The 19,032-nt window shown below is 35.4% G+C and overlaps 1 protein-coding gene across 16 annotated transcripts in view; it reads left to right on the top strand.

The window, feature by feature from the left end:
- The window catches only part of MPDZ (multiple PDZ domain crumbs cell polarity complex component), a 93,931-nt gene that overhangs the window by 9,649 nt on the left and 65,250 nt on the right, over positions 1 to 19,032 (top strand). For all 16 annotated transcript variants that reach the window (XM_021525556.3, XM_021525555.3, XM_021525571.2 and 13 more), the window contains exons 4-9: positions 7,012 to 7,233; positions 8,263 to 8,402; positions 10,276 to 10,489; positions 12,419 to 12,547; positions 13,734 to 13,937; positions 16,565 to 16,679. In XM_021525556.3, the coding sequence (XP_021381231.2) occupies positions 7,012 to 7,233; positions 8,263 to 8,402; positions 10,276 to 10,489; positions 12,419 to 12,547; positions 13,734 to 13,937; positions 16,565 to 16,679 (1,024 nt within the window). The remainder of the gene's footprint in view (positions 1 to 7,011; positions 7,234 to 8,262; positions 8,403 to 10,275; positions 10,490 to 12,418; positions 12,548 to 13,733; positions 13,938 to 16,564; positions 16,680 to 19,032) is intronic.

Below are 19,032 nucleotides of genomic sequence, written 5' to 3'. Positions count from 1 at the left end.
ACATAGTGAGAAATAAAAGTATACCTGAAACATTAATAATTTTTTTAAATGGCAAAATAAATTTTGACTTCTGGACATTAGGTGTTTAGTTAAAGGATGGCTATATTTTTAAATTGCCTAAATTAGAAAATAAAGCAGGAGATACTAGGATGGATAATTTAAGGCGTGTATTTTTTTAAAAAACAAAGAATAATAACTTCACTTTCTGTCCTGACTCTGCAGGTTTGTCTGTGAAGTAACGTTATTGATCTGTGCATGTTGCATGGTATGTACCCTGTCTAGTTGACAGGGGAGCTATTTGGCTATGAATTCCTTTTTTTCATGTGTGCTTATATGTGTAAATATATGTTTACAGCACTCTTAGATCAGTTCTTTATCCTATATTTTTTTCTGTAGAATTTCTTCCCTACAACATGACATGGAATTATTTGTTTTTATTTTGTGCTATTTAAATATTGACAAAGCATACTTAAACAGGACAAAGAATAAAAGCCTAAAATAGGCAGTTATGTTAAAAAAACTTGTGTTTTCATAGGTGCACTTGAAGGACACCCTTCAAGGACACCCTTTTTGCATCTATCAGGGTACTGTGCTCTTGAAGCTCTTAAGCAACAGGTTGATGAAAACTGAGTGAGTAGAGACCAGGTTTTTTGGCAAGCTGTGATAGACTAAGGACAGAAGCTGTGTCCCAATAGTAGCAGTCAGAGCCATGTTTGAGACAGGATGTCAAATGATGCTGAGTTGTGCAATAACAAGATGTTGCAGCTTCTACCCATTGGAAACTAAGACGGCTAATTTTTTTATGTTTAATAATGACCTGCAGTGACAGTTTAATGGGCATTTGATTATTTTTGACGTGAAGTGTGACAGTCTGTTTAACTGCCCCTCTGTTTTTAATGAGTTTTTAAAGAGCTACAAGACTATTGCAAAATTCTTGGGGAAGTCATCTTTTAGGACAGTGTAGTTTGAAAGAGGGCACGGGAGCAGAGAAGTCAGAATGTCAGTTTACTTTACAAGTCAAACAGATTCTCTGCAAGGATCCCGGCAGAAGTAGGTGGACCATTGAGGCTTCATTGTGTGCCTCTAGGGTCATTAATAAATTTCAAGGTGAAGATGTATTCCTGGCTTGAGGCACTGTTTCTGGAAGGCATAGAGATGATAGTGAAAGTCCTGCCCTCTATTTGTACAGTATATGGACTGAGTGGTATGCTGCTTTAAACTGAGGCATGGTGCTAAAGTCAGCAAATCAGATGCCTTGGTTCTTATTAGTAGGCTTTAAAATTGTGGGGTATTTTTTTTTTCTTAAATAAGTGAGCAGGATTTGTTTGTACTGCAAAGCTGTCATTGTGAAGTTAACTGAAGTCTAGGCACAACAAAGGGATGTTTTTCTATTTTTGAATTACTGTTTTGACTTCAGAAGTCTCTTGAGCTGAGGAGCCCTGAAGGAACCAATTTTTTACTTGTCTCTTTCTGTCCTTGTTTTTCATTTAATGCTTGTTTTCTGCAGTCTTGTTCAAAAATAAGACAGAGACAGAAGAAAAATGAAGATTGTGGTGTTTAAAATACTTGAATAATATTTTATTTTCTTTATGAAATATTTTAAAGAAAATTATTCCTGTTCTGCTTCTCTTCCATTTCTTTTTGTCTCTCAGTTTTTTACCTCCTCCACACCTTCTCCTGCCTCCATTCCACTCAGACCTCTACTAGAACAAAATATCTGGTGGTTGGTTATAGATGGCAGAGCTGCATTTCTTAGTTTTGGAGGTTTTTTATTTGATAATTTGTTTTCTTTGGTTGGTTTTTTGTTTGTTTTAATTTTTGTTTGTTTGTTTTTCTGTTGTGTTTTTGCTTTTGTTTTTTCATTTTTACTTGTGAGTTTGACCATAGTTTTTCCTTCACAGTGTAGTGGTGAGTAGCAGCTGGGTGTCAGTGCAAGAGAGGATTTAAGGAACAGTGAGAAACTTGTATTTTCCTGTTGCTGGTGAACACTTAACAGTGTTAACTCTCTATTTTGCACAACTAGAGATTTTTAGTTCATGTTTTGAACCCATTCTGGCAACAATACTGTTTGTGCTTTTAAATGAAGTGATAACAAGAAATGTTAATTTGGGATCTACTTCATCTACTCTGAGATGGAGTCATAAAGGTGCAGCCAGCAGAGTGATGCTGGTGCCAGGTCCTGTTCCTGGGAGCTCAGGGCCTTTTCCTGGTGTTGTACTTGCTCCTTCTTGGGGTGTCCAGGGCTGCTGCCCAGTGGTTGAAGTGCAGAAATACTGAAATTTTCTTTTTGTTGAATAAGTTGAGACCTGGCAATGTTGAGGACATTTGCTTTAAGTATTGGTACAATATAGACATGACTTGTGTTTTTTTTTGTTAAAATATTTTGAGCTACTGCATGTAAGCATTGCTTGATTGTTTTCAGTGTCTGTGTGACTAAAACACAAATTTTGTCATACTAAGTGGTATTTATGAATTTTTATTTTTATCTTATGCAAATGATGTCCGAGCTGGAAATGTTTGTACTATATGGAGAATGCCAGTCAAGGAAAAACAGCATAAGCAAGCTGATAAAACAAAGCAGTGATGTTTCATTCTGTAATTATACAATCACAGTGTTATAAAGATACTTTTTAATGGAATTATGGTGATTGTATTACTGCAAAGTAGTGCAATTTCTAAGTTATGAAAAATATTTCCTTTTAAGATTTGCACTTGTGGTTTACTGCTCCCCCTGGAATGACCTATACTTCTTTGGTTAGCAAGAATATATAGCAGTTACTCTCTACTTTTTCATGCTATAGGCCTGGATTTCGGGGGGCACATGGAAGAGAGTGGTCATCATATTTCTACTTAAAAATTTGTCTTGGAATTCTGAACTTCTGCCTTAAGTACTGTAAATGTCACTATAAATGTTTTTTATAGTTTTTAAGGTGTAACTGTGTCTGTTTCAGAAGAGAAGATGTGAAATGTGAAGTTTTTGTACACACAGAAAACTTTATTTGTTAACAGTTTAACTTTTTTTTTAGTTTAATTTTTTCTTGGAGTTTCAGACATCAGATGAAATTTTATCTTCAGGCACTAAGCATTTTCTCCATTAAATACAAGCTTGTTTGTTTAAAAAGGGTGTGATGAAAATGAGATATTGCTTTCAGTTGCTCTTGATGTGACTGTGTCCCATACTGTGTTGTAGCTGTGCTGTTGTACTGAAGTTTTGAGGAGAAGGTTTTAAAGTTCTAGTTAACCTAGTGTGAGTTGAAAGGTTGTTTTTTCCTTTTCCTGCAATATATATAGTATGGAAGATGTCCTTTCCGTGGCATTTTAACCGTTGTGCAAATAAATATTCAGTGTTTTCAGAATAGTGGAGTTGTTACTACGTTATGTGTATTAGAAAAACATGAACAACTTCCATCTTTTGCTTTGAAAGACAATGGGAAAAGAAAGTCAATTCCTATATGTCTGCAGTGACGTCCTAGCTCATAAAAGTATGGAGAAAGGATGAAATTTCTAATGGAGAAAATAGCCAGTGTATTTGCCAGTTTGAGCAGGACTTGGTCAGGGAAAACATACAATGTAAAAAGTAAAAAAAATTAATTGGCCCGTAAGTACTTCTATTTCAGCATGAGAATGCACAAGTTCTCTAATAGGGAGAAAAACAGAATTCCCTAAGGGCATTGCTCTACTGTTTTTTAAAAAATCCTTCAAACTTGAGTAGAGAAAAGCATGGTGATACTGGACAGATGTTCAGGCGGAATTTGAAGTGCCCATCATGACTGCTCTGCTCTTTGAACATTGCAAACAGTGCAGTGAGCACTTAAAGCAATCCTCTGTCCACTAGTACTAGGAGAACAAACTTAAATCATAGTACAAGTTTGAATGGTACAGAAGTATTCTGAATTCAGATTAGGCATGCCATACTATTCATAAGGGCAACACATCATATTCTGAAATATTTTATTTTTGATGTGTAGTTCCATTTGTTTGGTGATTATGCGTACAGAGAGTCTTTCACTAGAGAAAAACAGTCTCATAATGCAAACACCATTTATAACATCCATACTATTGAAAAATTGCCATAATTTTGTTTACTGTGGCTTGATGTAGATTTTTGTGCTTGATTTTTCTAGTGCAACTTGCCCCCTACACATTTGTGTGTAAAGAAGTACTCTAGATGCATGAAAAACATAGGCTTTTTATGCAGAGAGGTTTCACCAACTGGGATTGTCTCTGTGTTAGCAGTCTGAAACACTGTGTGGTGACATGGAATAAATGCAAGGCAATGGTCTCTCAGCTACAGTCAGTTTCTGTGACAGTAAAATTCTGTTTCTCTCCTTTTTTGCCAACATGGCTCATTCATTGTAAAGTTGAAGGTGTTCTAGATTTCTGTACATTTCGAATTTTGCGTTTAGCATTATTAAACAATTTTCCTTCTTTTGTCTTAGAAAATGACTACCACTCTACTCACTGTGGGAATTCACACACAGTTGGGTCTTACAAGACTATCAGTAATACCAATGACTTTCTGCTTCTGCCACCCTGAAATGTGGAACATCAGAAGCTCCTACTTCAGTAAATGGCCTCCAAGACAGAATAATGCAGTTAGAATGGTGCTAATTGAAATTGCAGACATTTAATGCATTTTTCTCTAGGTGTAATCATACTGATTGAAGTAATTGCAAAGCTCAGATGCTGAACCTGGCTCACTTTGAAGTTACCACTCCAAAAGCTGCACCAAAGTAGTTTAGTCAGCTATCACTGATTGACATTGGATACAATTGGTAGCTTTTACTCATACTATTCTGTTCTTTGTTTAGGCTAACTTTGCTGGTTTTGCCAGAGTAGGTGATTAGTTCTCCAGGGACTGCTTTGACCAAGATTGCTCTGAAGATGATAACTTTCAGCAGAAAAGATAACTCAGTGCTATTTTCTGCAATGACCACTGCAATTTAGAAAGTGAACTTGAATCCATGACTTACTAATATTTGTGATATCAGACCAGTATACTGTGGCCTTTAGGTGCACATGAAAGGTATCTCATATTCTCTTAGGCTGCTTCATATTGCTGTAGAAATGTAAAAATATTTTTAGTAGAACCAGTTAAGAATGGTTAATTGCTGTAATGTTACATACTCCTAGGATTAATGATTTCACCAATGACCATTTTCTGTGGGAAGAAGCATAGCAACAGGCTCTGTAAGAAGGTTTTAAGGTGGAGGAGAATAAGAAATAAAGCACATAATTGACCAAGTTCAGTTATACACCTTTACACATTGAAATGGTCAATACTGTGAATACAGTATTGTATTGAATATGGTATTCAATACTGTGAATACTGTGCATACAATACTGTGAAGGTGGAAGTGAATTAATTATATGGCCTTATGCAGGTAAGACTTTACTAGATTTTACTAGTTTTAAATCCATTCATATAATGTAAGGGGAAGTCTTATATTCTCAAAAGGGTAGAATTTGATTATGTGTCTGGCTTTTGTTATGTGTAATGAGCTGTGAAACAAGGCTTGTCTACCTGTGCCTTACAAGCTTGCCAACACAAATGTATGTGATTAAAAAAAGTGCATATGTGCACATTTTAGGCATTACAATTTCTTTGAAACATAACCCAAATTATTCCTCTCACATATGGGTAAAGAACATAATCAGTGGAATCCCATTGATTAAAAATCACTGAGTTCCAAACACCCAAATTTTCTTCTTTCCAGTTTTTTGTCAGAGCAAGCTTAGAAATGCTATTGAGAACTTTTCTTTATAATGCTGCCTTGTGGTATTTTTTCTTGAACTTGTGGGCCTTCCCAGCCACATAAGTTGTTCAACAAATTAGACTTGTGTTATTGCATTTTCTTAAAGCTCTCAGATGAGATGGAATTGTATGATGGAGAACAATATTGACCTTTTAATAACTGGACTGACTGGACTGTTGGAGGACTGATACGATAAAACCCAATAGATGTAACATGCTTGAACAGTGAGACTAGTGCAGTAGACATTTAAGAATATATCTACTGTTTTGAAATTTTTATTGATATTTCAAGTATAAAATATGACTTTAAGGAAGGGGAACCTTAGGTTTCTATGTTGTGATGCAGAATGCTAGAAAGTGTGCATTGTAAAAATATGAAAGGTGATTGAAGTTATAATATAATAGTAAATGTGCCAAATGTGCCAGGCAAGTAGGAAGAAAATTTATCTGGAGTAAAGCAGTACCAGTTGACAGTCAACAGGCAAGTGGGACAAAAGACAAATGAGGGTTTCTGCTTCACCTGAGCTTTGTATCACCAGCAGCCACTCATATTGGTTGGCACAGATCTGCTTGAAAAGAGGTGATTTATTATGGCAGTGCAAAATGGAGGATTTTCTTTCTTTTCTGTTCTGAGAAAAGTGGATTGTAAAGTCTGTGTAAATGTATGATTGTGACTTTCAGATCAGCCTGGTGGTTTTAGACTTGTTCAGTTATCTCATATTTAATCTTAGGTCATGCAGATAGTCACACTGGTAGCTGTAGTACATAGTGATGCAGAAACCCTGACTGGTGAAATTTGTTCTCTGTGTTTTCATCATATCTGCATACTTTTTTTTTTTTTTTAGTTGTGAAATAACTGATAAAGTTTTTGGGAGTTTTTTTTTAGTTTTCTTTTTGTTTATTTTTTTTCCCCATAAATACTGATGCTGTGGAAAAAAATTGTTCTTGTTCATCTCTAGCATTAGTGATGGAGTACTTCAAGATGCTATGGTGATGGGAACAAATTAATTTTAGACAGAGTATAGAATATAATTTTAGGTTGTTCTAATCTTTTTTTTTGTGTTTTATATTGTAGTTTGCAGTTTTACATTGGGTATAAATATTTAACATAATTTTTCTCCTTAAAATGTCTACTTAAAGTTGCAAATTGGATTTTCTAGTACTTCTAATGATCAGTTGGCTTGTGGTAATGTCCTTACCTAAGGAGAAAGTTTCTGCTGTGTCTATAAGTCTGTGTTGCCTTCAATCTTTTACAGGTAAATATTACACCTTCTGTACATTCCAGTGGTGAATTCCCTCAGCTTCTCCATCATGGTGTGAACGTTGGGTCCTTGCCACTTAATGAGTCATATTTGTTGGCTCAGCCAAATGGCAACCCAGCTAATGTGTTAGAAACATCAATGAAATCCATTACTCCTCAGATTAATGGGAAATTCTGTAGTGAGGACTTTGAGCAGCTGATCAGAAACATGTCTCAGGTAATGCTGTCATATAATAACCACAAAATATGGATTACTGATTATATAAAGATTAAGATACATGTATATTTATTTAAAGACAATTAAGTTACTGCACAGACCACAGTACCACTTACATATAAAATAAAAGTAACCTTTTAGTTTGAGAAACAATTAGTAAATGAGAGAGCAGTTGAAAAACTAGCCCTGACATAGTCACTTATGAGCTACTGTCCTTAGCTGACCAGTATTGTATTACAAATCAGCATGCCATTATTTTTTCATGCTCATTGTAGAACTGCTGCTCTATGCTTGAGGGAGATACTTTGTCAGAGCATGCTCTTGTATGCATAATTAACAAAAATCTAGATCTGTGACTTTCTTGGAAATAAAATGGAAAAGTTTGACTTTGCTGTGGATTGTTCTCTAATCTTACTACTTTCCTGTAGCAGGCAGAAATGGTGCATGAATCCCTTCAGTGGCTGGAGCTGGGAAAACCCATGCATATATTCTAGGATTTATCTATTTAATCTGTAATAGAGCAGGATAGGAGAAGTCTGGTGGTGTTCAGGAGAGCCTTTTTTCATAGTCTAAGTTTTTTTTATCTTTCTGAAATTCATCTTCTTTTTCTGGTTTTGCTTGAAAGTTGTCCTGTACCCTCTAAAATAGATATATATATATATATAGAGAATATATATATTCGATATAGTCTATATTTTATAATATATATAAAATAGATATATATCTAAATAGATATATATTCAGTCACTACTAAACCAAAACTCTTTATAGTTATCTTTTGTTCCCTGATTTCCTCTTGTGGGCTGTAATAATATTTATTTCTCAAATATTTTCTGTATGATAGCAAGAAATTGGAAATAAACAGCTATGTTTCAGTTATTAGCTTATGTAGTGTTGCCCAGCTATAGTTGTCATTAGAAATTTCCAAGTTGTTTGCCATGTTTATTATTACTTTTCAACATTTTTAACCTTTGTTCATTTTTAACCTTTTAACATTTATACTCTTTTTTTTTAACTTCTGCTGAACAGGGTCGTCTGGTTGAGACAATTGACCTTATTAAACCTCTAAGTGGTGGTCTGGGCTTCAGTGTTGTGGGACTCAAGAGTGAAAACAGGGGAGAACTAGGAATATTTGTGCAAGAAATCCAGGAGGGAAGTGTGGCACATAGGTAATATTACTACTGAATATTTTACTATACCAAGTATATATGTGACACTGCAGTTCAGTTGTGTTACTGCTGTTATTTTTGTGTTACAAGGACATGTGTACATGTTTCTCTCTTTATATTCTGAGCATCATTGCAGATGTAAAATTACTTACCACAATTTATGTGATGTTGGAACAGGCATCGTATGAACTATCCTTAATTTATAGAAACTGCAAATAACATTTCCCTGGTGTTTTTAAATAGGGAGAAAGAGAAAGCTACTGTTCTGTGTCATGCCTTTTAAAGTCAAAATGCACTGAAGAACAATTTGATGCAAAAAAGTCAGCTGTATCTGGCAGTGTTATTTGTTAGGTAGAGTCCCATTGAGCAGGTATGAACCCCAGATTTGACATCAAGCAAATCTTGACCTAAAGTCAGGGATATTCACAGAGATACACAGCTGATATTACAGAAGCTCAGCAATAATAATGGCTTGCTGAAATTATGCTTTAGAACTTAAACTCAGATTCCACAGCTAATATTGAGAGAAGTACCGAGAGAGCACACAAACTCAAAGGTAAATGGCAGGAGCAAGGAAGAAAAATACAACAACTTTGGAATAAAGTTTTTTCCCCCTAATATGACCAGCAAGCAGAAAATATAGTTCACTGCAGACTAGTAAGGTGTGTCAGTGGTACAAGCTGCTTTGTGATGTATTCTGTATGTTGTGTGAAGAAGTTGAGTCATGTTGATACTGTTTCTCACTGTGCTTTAGGAGACATTTTTGGATCATTTGTAATCTGAACACTTACTGTAAGTCTAATAAAAACATGGGCAAGAGAGGCAAGAACATGGTATAGAGACTTAATTGTAGTTAATCAGGTAGAAAATGTGGCATGCCTTATATTTCTGCAGTATTTTTAAATTTTTAAATATTTTTAACCTGCCTAATTTCCACTTTGTCTTTTTGTTTGTTTTTGTTTTGTTTTAGGTGAAGTTTTTTTGTTGGTTTTCTTTTGTTTGTTTTTGTTTATTTGGTTAGTTTTTTCTGTTTGTTTGTTTCTTCTGAGTTGAAGCTAAATAGGTTTTTTCTACCTGGGTGCTCTACCTGGGTTTCTTGAGTTTGAGTGCTCACAAAGGCTATTGTAATAGAGTTTCTTGTTTTCCTTGCTGCCCTTTGTTATCAATGCATTGCCACTTTAGGATGCAAAGAAGTGGTGGAGGAAAGAGAGGGTAATTCAACTGTGTAGGCTTCATACACTTCCTTTGGAGTAGATCTGAGGAAGGACTCAGTATGTAATTTTACAGTGATGCTTCCTTTGTCAGAAAGTGAAGAAGTTTTTTTAATTTGTTGAGGACTTTTGTTTGGTTGCTTTCTTTGTCCTTCTTTTTCTTTCATGTATTCTTCTCCTTTTTTCCCCCCACCTTGTTTTTCAGCAAAAGAAAATTTGTTTCTGTAACATACTGATGAAAGCGTGTTCCAGTCCATGGTTTGATGAATATTCAGAATGGGTGCATTGAACAAAGTGGGGCACTTGGTCTATAAAGCAAGTCACGCAAAATCAAGGATAAACATAAATTCCCAGGCTGTGGCTGGGAGCAACTGAGATTAATATGCTTAGTCTCACATGGGGTTTCAGGGAGAAGAAAGCTGGCTAGGGGATAGTCACCAGAGGAAAGTAGCAGTGGGATTAGCTTCCAAGAGAGCCATCACCAGGGTGCCATGTCAGCTCCTTTCAGCAAAACTACAAAGGGGGATTAAAAAAGTGAGGGGTATAGAGACCAGGTTATTAAAAATCCTGGAAAATTGTCAAAATATTGCAATTTCTGTGGCAATGCTTCCTTGATTTTTCTTATTTGTTTATTTTGTCATCTGTTTACACCTACCTGACAGAGATGGAAAGCTGAAGGAAGCAGATCAAATCCTTGCTATTAATGGACAAGCCCTTGACCAGACAATTACACATCAACAGGCTATCAGCATTTTGCAGAAAGCAAAAGATAATGTCCAGCTAGTTGTGGCTAGAGGCACTTTTCCTCAGCTCATCAGTCCTGTAGTTTCCCGGTCTCCATCTGCTGCTAGCACAGTTTCAGCCCATTCCAACCCGGTGAGTATAGCCCAAACATCTGTGTATTCAGTTCTGGATGTGCATGTACTTACTGCATATAGCCTTTTGAGTAATTTTTTGTAACTTGTTTGTATATTCCTTCACAATTCTTGAGGTTTTTCTTCTGTTTATCTTCATTATACCTTTTACCTTCAAAGACTAGAAAATACTCGGGCTTTCTGGGGGAAAATTCTTCATCTTGGATGTATTCCCTGCTTCCATCTGCCAATTTACCTGTATCCAGTGCAAATATAGCATGTTTACCTTATTTGATGAAGCTTTTTTTTGAGGTTGCACTGAACAGGATATTTTTTTCTTTGCATCCTGCTTGAGCAAGCAAATTTTTGAGGCTTTGTAGTCTGATCTGCACCATCAGCTTTTGTGTTTGTGTCACTGTTTGTTAGCATGGGAGCTCCAGTGAAATTACAAGATGCACTTAAGAGCTTTCCAAAATGCAGCTCCACTACAATTCCTTTCTTACGAGAGCTTTTGCACATCTAGGTGTAGACAACACAGTTCAGAAACATGATGATATTAACTGTACATTCTCTTCCTTTTACCTTACTCATGTAATGGATTGTTCTGGGATGAGACAGCCTATATTCAGTGTCTGTTGGTTTTACTGTTCAGTTTTCTGTGGCCCTTCTTTAATGGAGTCAGTTGCCAGAAGTATAGAGAGCAATTCTTCTGGAAAGAGGAACTGTTTTTATAATCATTAGTATAAAACCTTTAGTGAAGGAATATCAGAAATATTATTTGTATCTGTGTGTATGAGGGCAGCTGACTGACCTAATTTTTCCTGCCAGCACATAGAGGAAGCCTGCTCTTATCCAGTATTGCTATGACAAAATTCTTTCTCTATGTGATTGCCTCTGTATTCACTGAACAGCTTCCCTTGCATGAAAAGATGTTCCTTACAAACATCCCATAGCTGCTTCTGGTTTGTTTAGCATGCCTTTCCCAATTTTCATGTTCTCTTTGCTTTCAAATGCAACATACTAGGAGCAATTCTTCCTTCAAGCTTTGCTTTATTATACTGACTTTATGTTAAGACTGGATTTACAAACAGGTACCACAGGGCTTTGAGTTTGCAATAACTTGATTATTCAAAAAAAAAAAAAAAAGCATATTTTAAGGTTATACCTGGTGTAGCACCAGCTGTGGTTTGAAATTTCAGACAAATTTATGGTGGGAGTTCTTGTTCAGGAGGAAGAATACCATGAGCTTCCAGCTATCCCTTCAAGGAGCACCCCATGTGAGCAAGCTAGGATTTGTCTTCCTTTTAGAGCAGTTTTCCTCCTTTCAGAACACAGTCTGCCATCAGAACGACTTCATTCTAGTGCTGTTGCCATCAGACAACCCAGAAGAATTTATTACATGGGGTATTTCTGTTACTACCTGCCTCACAATATTTGGGTCTGCTATCAGCCTTAGAAATACTGAATTGGGATTTTGCTTTCTCCTGTGCTTTGTTGCATGATGTGAACATGCATTTACCTGAAGATTTTAATTTCCAGTCCTGTGTGGGTTTTTTGGAAGCAGAATTCACTGACTGCAATGGGGCATGAAGGTGGGCAGCCCTAGGCTGCTGCCTATATTCATTTGATGAGTTCTTGGAGGGTCTGACCCATTATTAAATTCTGGTTTGTACTAGAATTCTATAACTACCTGTTATAGAATTACTAATTTACTGAATAAATATTATGCAATATCATATCTAATAGTAATTGTTAAAAAGGTATTATATGTCAATCTTCCTCGAACTTTCTATTATTAAAAACATACTCAAGAAATAAGAGAAAATAACCAACAAATTTCTATACATATATTAATAGCTTGACTTGATAATCTTAAAGGTCTTTTTACACCTGAAAAATTCTATGATTCAATGTTTTTAATAATTTTCAAGCTTGTATTTATTCCTTTTAGGTTCACTGGCAGCATGTGGAGACCATAGAGTTGGTCAATGATGGCTCAGGTCTGGGATTTGGGATAGTGGGAGGAAAGTCAACTGGAGTGATTGTTAAAACCATCCTCCCAGGAGGGGTGGCTGATCAGGTAAATTCAACCAACCTGTTACTGTTCAGTAAGGTGTGAAGTTACTCTTTACTTTTATGGTCAGACCAAATAGTGGTAGCTTTTATCCAAATAAATGTAAAAAAAGAAACAGTAATTACTGAAATTTTTCCTCTGTAAAGGTGTGTTTAGTGCAGAGTCTCTGCATTTGAATATTAAAGATTAATTAGGTTCTAAATCACATTATATATATATTGTGTGCATTTAGAGTCTTAATTCTTTCACGAGTGTACTGGTTGTAATTGGGTTGGTGGGGATTCCAAAGATTGACTTGCTGTGCCCTAACAGCTAAGAGCATCTGCTTTTCTCTGCTGAGCTTACTGAAGCTTGGAGCAGGTATGTGGCTTCATGTGTCTGCTTCAAGACATGGACTCTGCTCTTGCCTGAAGGGCTCATGTGAATCGAGTTTGGTTGTCACAGCTCATTTCAAGCTTGTTCATTAGACAGGTACCTAGGGCAGCATTAATGATGGTCAAGGATTGAGTAGGCACAGAGACTTGTCAGTTTTCCAACAATAGCAGTATTTGCCTAGTAACAGGGCCTGGAGATGCATGGACAGCACTTACTGCTGCCTCCTTTCCCCTGAACAGGTAGATTTGTTCCTTTTACAAAACTGTCTCTGTAACACTCATCAAATGGCCTAAATTCATGTGATGCTTTTTTATTAATTAAAGGTTAATCAGTGAGAAACTAAACAAATGTAAAGCAATTTAGACAGCTGGATCACAGGAAGAAAGAAATTAATTTTATTTTGGAGTCTTTGTTAAGTCTGTTACTACTATTATTAGTATTTTAGTATCAGCACAAACCTGAATATGTATTTGTATGCTGTTTTTTGGATGTGTGCTTGAAAATGAAACCCAAAGTTCTGCAGTCCACATGCAATTGTTAAATACCAGTAGGAGTAATTAGCTAAGCACATTTTTTTCTCTGTGCTTGGGTGATTTCTTGAAAAAGATCTCCTGGATATCTCTAGGGAAATTCCTAGTAAAAATTGTGTGCCATTAGGCAGCCTTCTTTTCTTCTCCTTGCTATCAGCATATTGGCTTGGCATCCAGAAAAAGTCACCTGATTCATATGTCTTAGAAGTGACTAAAACTATGTGCTATTTTTCTAATTGTATGGTATGTGGGAGAAATGGCATTTTTTGTCATTATTTTTCCTTCAGCATGGAAGATTGTGTAGTGGAGATCACATCTTGAAAATTGGTGATACAGACCTAGCTGGAATGAGCAGTGAGCAGGTGGCACAAGTTCTAAGGCAGTGTGGAAACAGAGTGAAACTGGTAATTGCAAGAGGTCCTGTTGAGGAGCCGCTTCTACCAGCAGTTCCTCCAGGTACACCAGTACCCATCTCTACACCAGAGAAACAGGTAAGCAGCAGTGAACATATGTAACCCATTGCAAACTTCCTTTCTTTTTAACTCCTGTTTGAATCTTTTGTGCTTATGTTCTCAAAAGCTAGGATTTTCTTTCCCAGTAGCACAAGTCTCATCTGATGATCTGAGAGAATTTAAATGCAATGCGTCCACAGTGCAAGGAACTGTATTTTTTAAGACTTTTGGGATTAAGGTTTAGGACTTCAATAAGTATAATCTGATTAACAACTTGTTCTGAGTTGTTTGTAAGGGTATGTTATTAAATTGGGACAACTGAGGCAATGCAGTCTTTTTTTCAGGTCTGGGCTAGTTGACTCTTTAGCATTTTTTTGTCTGGCTCCCCTCTTTCCGTATAATTTCATTTGTTCATCAGAACTTTTCTCCCTGTGCCAAGCAGCACACAGATGCTAATCCTTTCCTGTATCACCTGTCACTGCTCATTTGCTAGATGTTTTCTAAAAAAAGTAAGCCAGCTGCTACCCTAACTCCCCTGCTGGTGATTGTACTTTGCATCTTTACTGCTCTACAACAGTCAGCCACTTAAAAATGCTGTAAATATTATCATGATTTGTCAGCTCAAAACCTCTACCAAATAGACAATTTGCATGTTTGTAACAAAGTCTGGTTTTATGGGATTCAGAAACAGTACTGTTTTGCCATATGTGGATATGACCAGATACATTTTGATGTGAGTATATGAAGTACATTAATAAGAGAAGAAAATGTTTGTTGTTTTTGAGCCTACCCCTAACTAGAATTTTTTGTCTTGCTTTTTCCTGTTTTTTTTCTAGACATTTTCTTCAATTCTTCCCCAGTAATCCTTGTAATTTATGCATGATTGTTATGTAAAAATTTAGATAGTGATACCATCATTTTGTCTCTGTCCATTGTAGTGATATCTGTGAAAACTTAACATCCACTGTTTTGTGGCTATAAGGCAGAGAGAGTTAATTTTAACTTGGAGATTTCTGAGCATCAAAGACGAGACAAACTGGTATTTTTGTGTCTTTACAGCACACAGAGATGTAAAAACTTTCTGCATTTTAGATAAAGGGATTAATATTTAGCACTAGTATTATTTGTCTGAAATGCATCTCTCAAAATAAAAGCTGAATTTGCTGTGTATATTTCTGCAGTATTTGCCTTTTTGAGGTTATATGATGCAATGTTAGAAGATGTATCTGCAGCTGCAGAATATATGCAATTTCTAGTACTGACAAAATAGCTCAAAGCAGCAAAAGGGCACAATTTGAGGTTTTTGCCACCTTCCCAATTTCCATACTTTTCAAAACCCCTTTCCTGGTATTTCTTTCCTGCCAGGAAGCAGGCTATTTTTAAACTGCTCCTGCCAACACAAAGTCACATTATTGGAAGGAGCACACCTGGTAATAGTCATGCAAAACTCATTGATTTGGGTCTGGAGGGAAGATGATGATTCAAACAGCTCAATTTTTAGTTTCTTCCTATCAGATATGGTATAGGTGAAGTCCTCATGATGCTCTTACAACTATTATTTGGACCAGAATGGATCTGGAAAATGGGTACTTCTTGTCATGTTACCTGCAGATATCTATCATGTAAAATTCATGAGGCTATAGGAATTGGATCTTTTTTTGGTGGCATTACCTGTGGCCAAAATAATCCTGTATTTTCAATGAGAGGGATGATTAATGCATCAGAAATTATTTTTTCTTGTGTTCAATTTGATTTCTGGTGGAGTTGCTTGGATCAAGAGCACAAGTCAGATTCTTGGGAATTAGCTCTCCTGAAATCTTTTTTGGCACTTATCTAGTCAAACTGGCTTTAGTTAGTCAACCTGGTTGCCATGTTGGCACTTAAAGAAAAAGTTTTACTGCTACTTGGCATGCAGAAGGGACAGAATAAAAACTATTAATACAAACTCCCTATTGATAAAGTAGGATTTAAATACATATTCTGCTTTCATTAACAACAAGTAATTAAATAGCCCCAAAATCCATTGTTATTGAAATTCAGAGAGTTACAGCAGATATTAATGAAAGTTGTAATTATTGAGCTAGCTGGATATATAGCACATATAATTGCTATGTGCTAAATGAAGTTTTTAAGCCTTCCAAAGGCAAGAAATATAATTGCCTGACTAGTGATCCTTTTGACATATTTTAAATTTGCAAGTTTTAAAAAGGTACCTATAGGTCATGAACAGAAATTTAGAAAAATAGAATAAAAATACTTTTTTTTTTTCTTTTTAATAACACAGCTGTCTAAAGCTAGTTCTGAGGAGGTCCCATAAAGTCAGCAAGCTACATATTCATATACATATATATGTAACTTACTATAGAAGAAATTAATTCTTCCATTTGTATGAATTTTACCAGTCATTTTAGTCATTAAATAATGATTTGATAAGTTAAAGGTAATATCCCAGATACTACCTTTAAGGTGAGGTGGATCTGCATTGCTTTACCATGAGGAGTGTTACCTACCTCTTGCTAGTCTGATGAACAGCAAATAAGAACAGAAACAAATTTCATATTTACATTTTTGTGTTTTTATCTAATTTTATGTGTTACTGACATTAAAGAATGTGGTGAATATTTGAAGGAAAAGTGCTTCTTTTGTAATCCCCCTTTTCTTTTTAGGTTGATGCTTCTGTTGATAGCTGTGAAGATGGGGAGAAATTCAATGTTGAACTCACTAAGAACAACCAGGGTTTAGGAATAACTATTGCTGGCTACATTGGAGACAAAACATCAGGTAATTGCTGAATCTTGCACTTTATTAAGCAGTCTGTTGCATACTATGGTATATGTGCGTCAAAGACTTAATTTTGATATAACTTTTCTTAAAAGAGCCCTTAACCGTCTAAAATATATTTGAAATTTGAAAAAGAAAAAGAATGGTTTTCATTTTGTAAAAAGGATGTTCAGAATAAAAACAATCTATATTATTAAAAAATGCCACCTCAGAACCTTTAAATCAGTTTTTATCTTCACTTTTAGCTAAACTTCTGCTTACGTGTTTTTGAAAAACAATGGTAGATTAGTTTGAACCCTTTATGTTTGAAGTAGCCTTCTTACAAGGCAACACAGTAGCATTCTGAGTAGTTTTAAGAGACTTATTAATTTTTAGATAATGTGCATGGCGTCGCTAGCACATCACAAATTCTTTACTGACTTCTGGATGTAATAAATATTTCTTCACCTGTGGGCTGTGATGGACAATAAATAAGTTTATTTAAATAAATAAATTCAGAAATGTTAATGGACAATTTCTTATTTTTACTTTGTAATTTCCACAATGTTTTTTACAAAAATAATCCAGAACTCTGTTACTCTTCCTTAGGGGAAATTTGGTAAATTCAGTAATGCTAGGAAGGGATGTCTTTTGAATGTGTCATAAAGCTTCTCAAAGAGCTGTTACTTTGACTTGTATCCACTTGTATATTGTTTGAAAAATGCATGGATAGGTACATTCCATATTTTCGGCAGTTTTTAGCTATAATTTTTTGGATCAGAAAAAACTGGACTTCCACAGGACCAGACAGAGTTTGTGCAAGTCCACTCTTTAACAGCTTCCAGTTGAATTTCAAAAGACAAATTAAGATGTAGAACATGTAAAGATCTGAGAGCATATTTTGGCTGATGTTTGAGTATCATTGGTCTTCAGTTTGAAATTGCTGTGCTGCATGTAACTAGGTTAGAGAATATTCTTGTCTCAGGAACTAGTTAGGTATCTCAATTTTATGACATGACAGTTACAGAACAACTTTGCTGTCAAAGAAGCAGCAAAAAAAATACTGGACGGCAAATAACATTTCTGAATTTTTTGTGAATGACTAATAACTTGTCCTGTTATCTTATAGCTGTTACAGGATATAAGAATGTTTGGAAGTTAGGATGAACAGCCATGTAATTATGCACAAAGCCTGGGCAAACAACTTCATAAAAAATCCCCCCACCCCCCCCCAAAAAAAAAAAAAAAACCTAACAAAAAAAACCCCAACCAACCAACCAAGAAAAAAAAAAAACCAAAAAACACCAAAGAAACATCAAAAAACCAAAACCTGACAGAAAAAGAGAGACTTGTCAATGAGGTGACTTGAATATATATGTAATCTTATTTTTCCTAAGCTGAGTTGAGTCATTAAACCTCCTTCCTTCTAAGTTTAATCATATTCAGGGCCAGTAAAACGTTAGCTTGAGGTCTGCAAAGTCTGTGACAGCTTTTAAAATACATTTTGTAGTGGATTGTCTTCACATCAAGCATATTCATTTAACAGAGTGAGAATGTTTGTTGAGAGAAAGTAGATGCTGTTACGATTTCTGATGCTAGTGCTACAGGCCTGAGACCATCAGAGTGATTTCATGCCTGTTTGTGCTGTTATTTTTCCTAATTTAATGTAAGCTGTGCAAAATCTGCATGTAAGAAGTCTTGCATATTTGTATTTATTGAGCTGTTGAAGTTGTTTCAAAGCAAGTGTGTTTTTCCTGAAATGTTTTCTTTTAGTGAAATATCCCTTCTGTAGGTGTTTTCTATATATTACTTTCCTTCTGACTCAAAAGTAGTAACTAATTAGTAACTAAAATGTTTCTATTATGATGGGTGTTTTTTGCTTAATTTTGTTGTTCTGTTGGAGTTTTTAAAATTGTGTGCCTTTTATACACTACAAATAGTGATAACTGTATTTAAAAACTGGTTCAAACGTAAAGTTATATTCCTGTTCAGTTATAATTTTCTCAGTATGGCAGTCCAAACATACATTTTCTTAAGCTGTTTTTAAATACATAGAAAATTCAGAAATTACTGGATTAGTGTACTCAAGCTGAATTTTCTGTCCAAATTTGGCAAAAGTCAGAAATATGTTTTTTGTCTATGTTGGTTTCAACATTTAGATTAAGGGAAGTTAGAATATTTCTTATTCTGCATCAGGAACTGTGTATTTGGCATTGTAAGGTTTTGAATGAGATCAAATCAATGCAAACAGACATTAATCTGGCTCATTCTTTAAGACGCTAATAATACATATGTTTTTCTTAAATAATTCCTTTCTTTATGATTGTTTTATTGACTTACTTAGGGATTGTTTTTTCTTTTTTTTCCCCTTTTT

This window comes from Lonchura striata, chromosome Z (assembly GCF_046129695.1).
Source record: "Lonchura striata isolate bLonStr1 chromosome Z, bLonStr1.mat, whole genome shotgun sequence".
Taxonomy (NCBI): Eukaryota; Metazoa; Chordata; class Aves; order Passeriformes; family Estrildidae; genus Lonchura; species Lonchura striata.
Note: the sequence above shows the minus strand (reverse complement) of the source record. Positions and strands in the feature narration are given on the sequence as shown.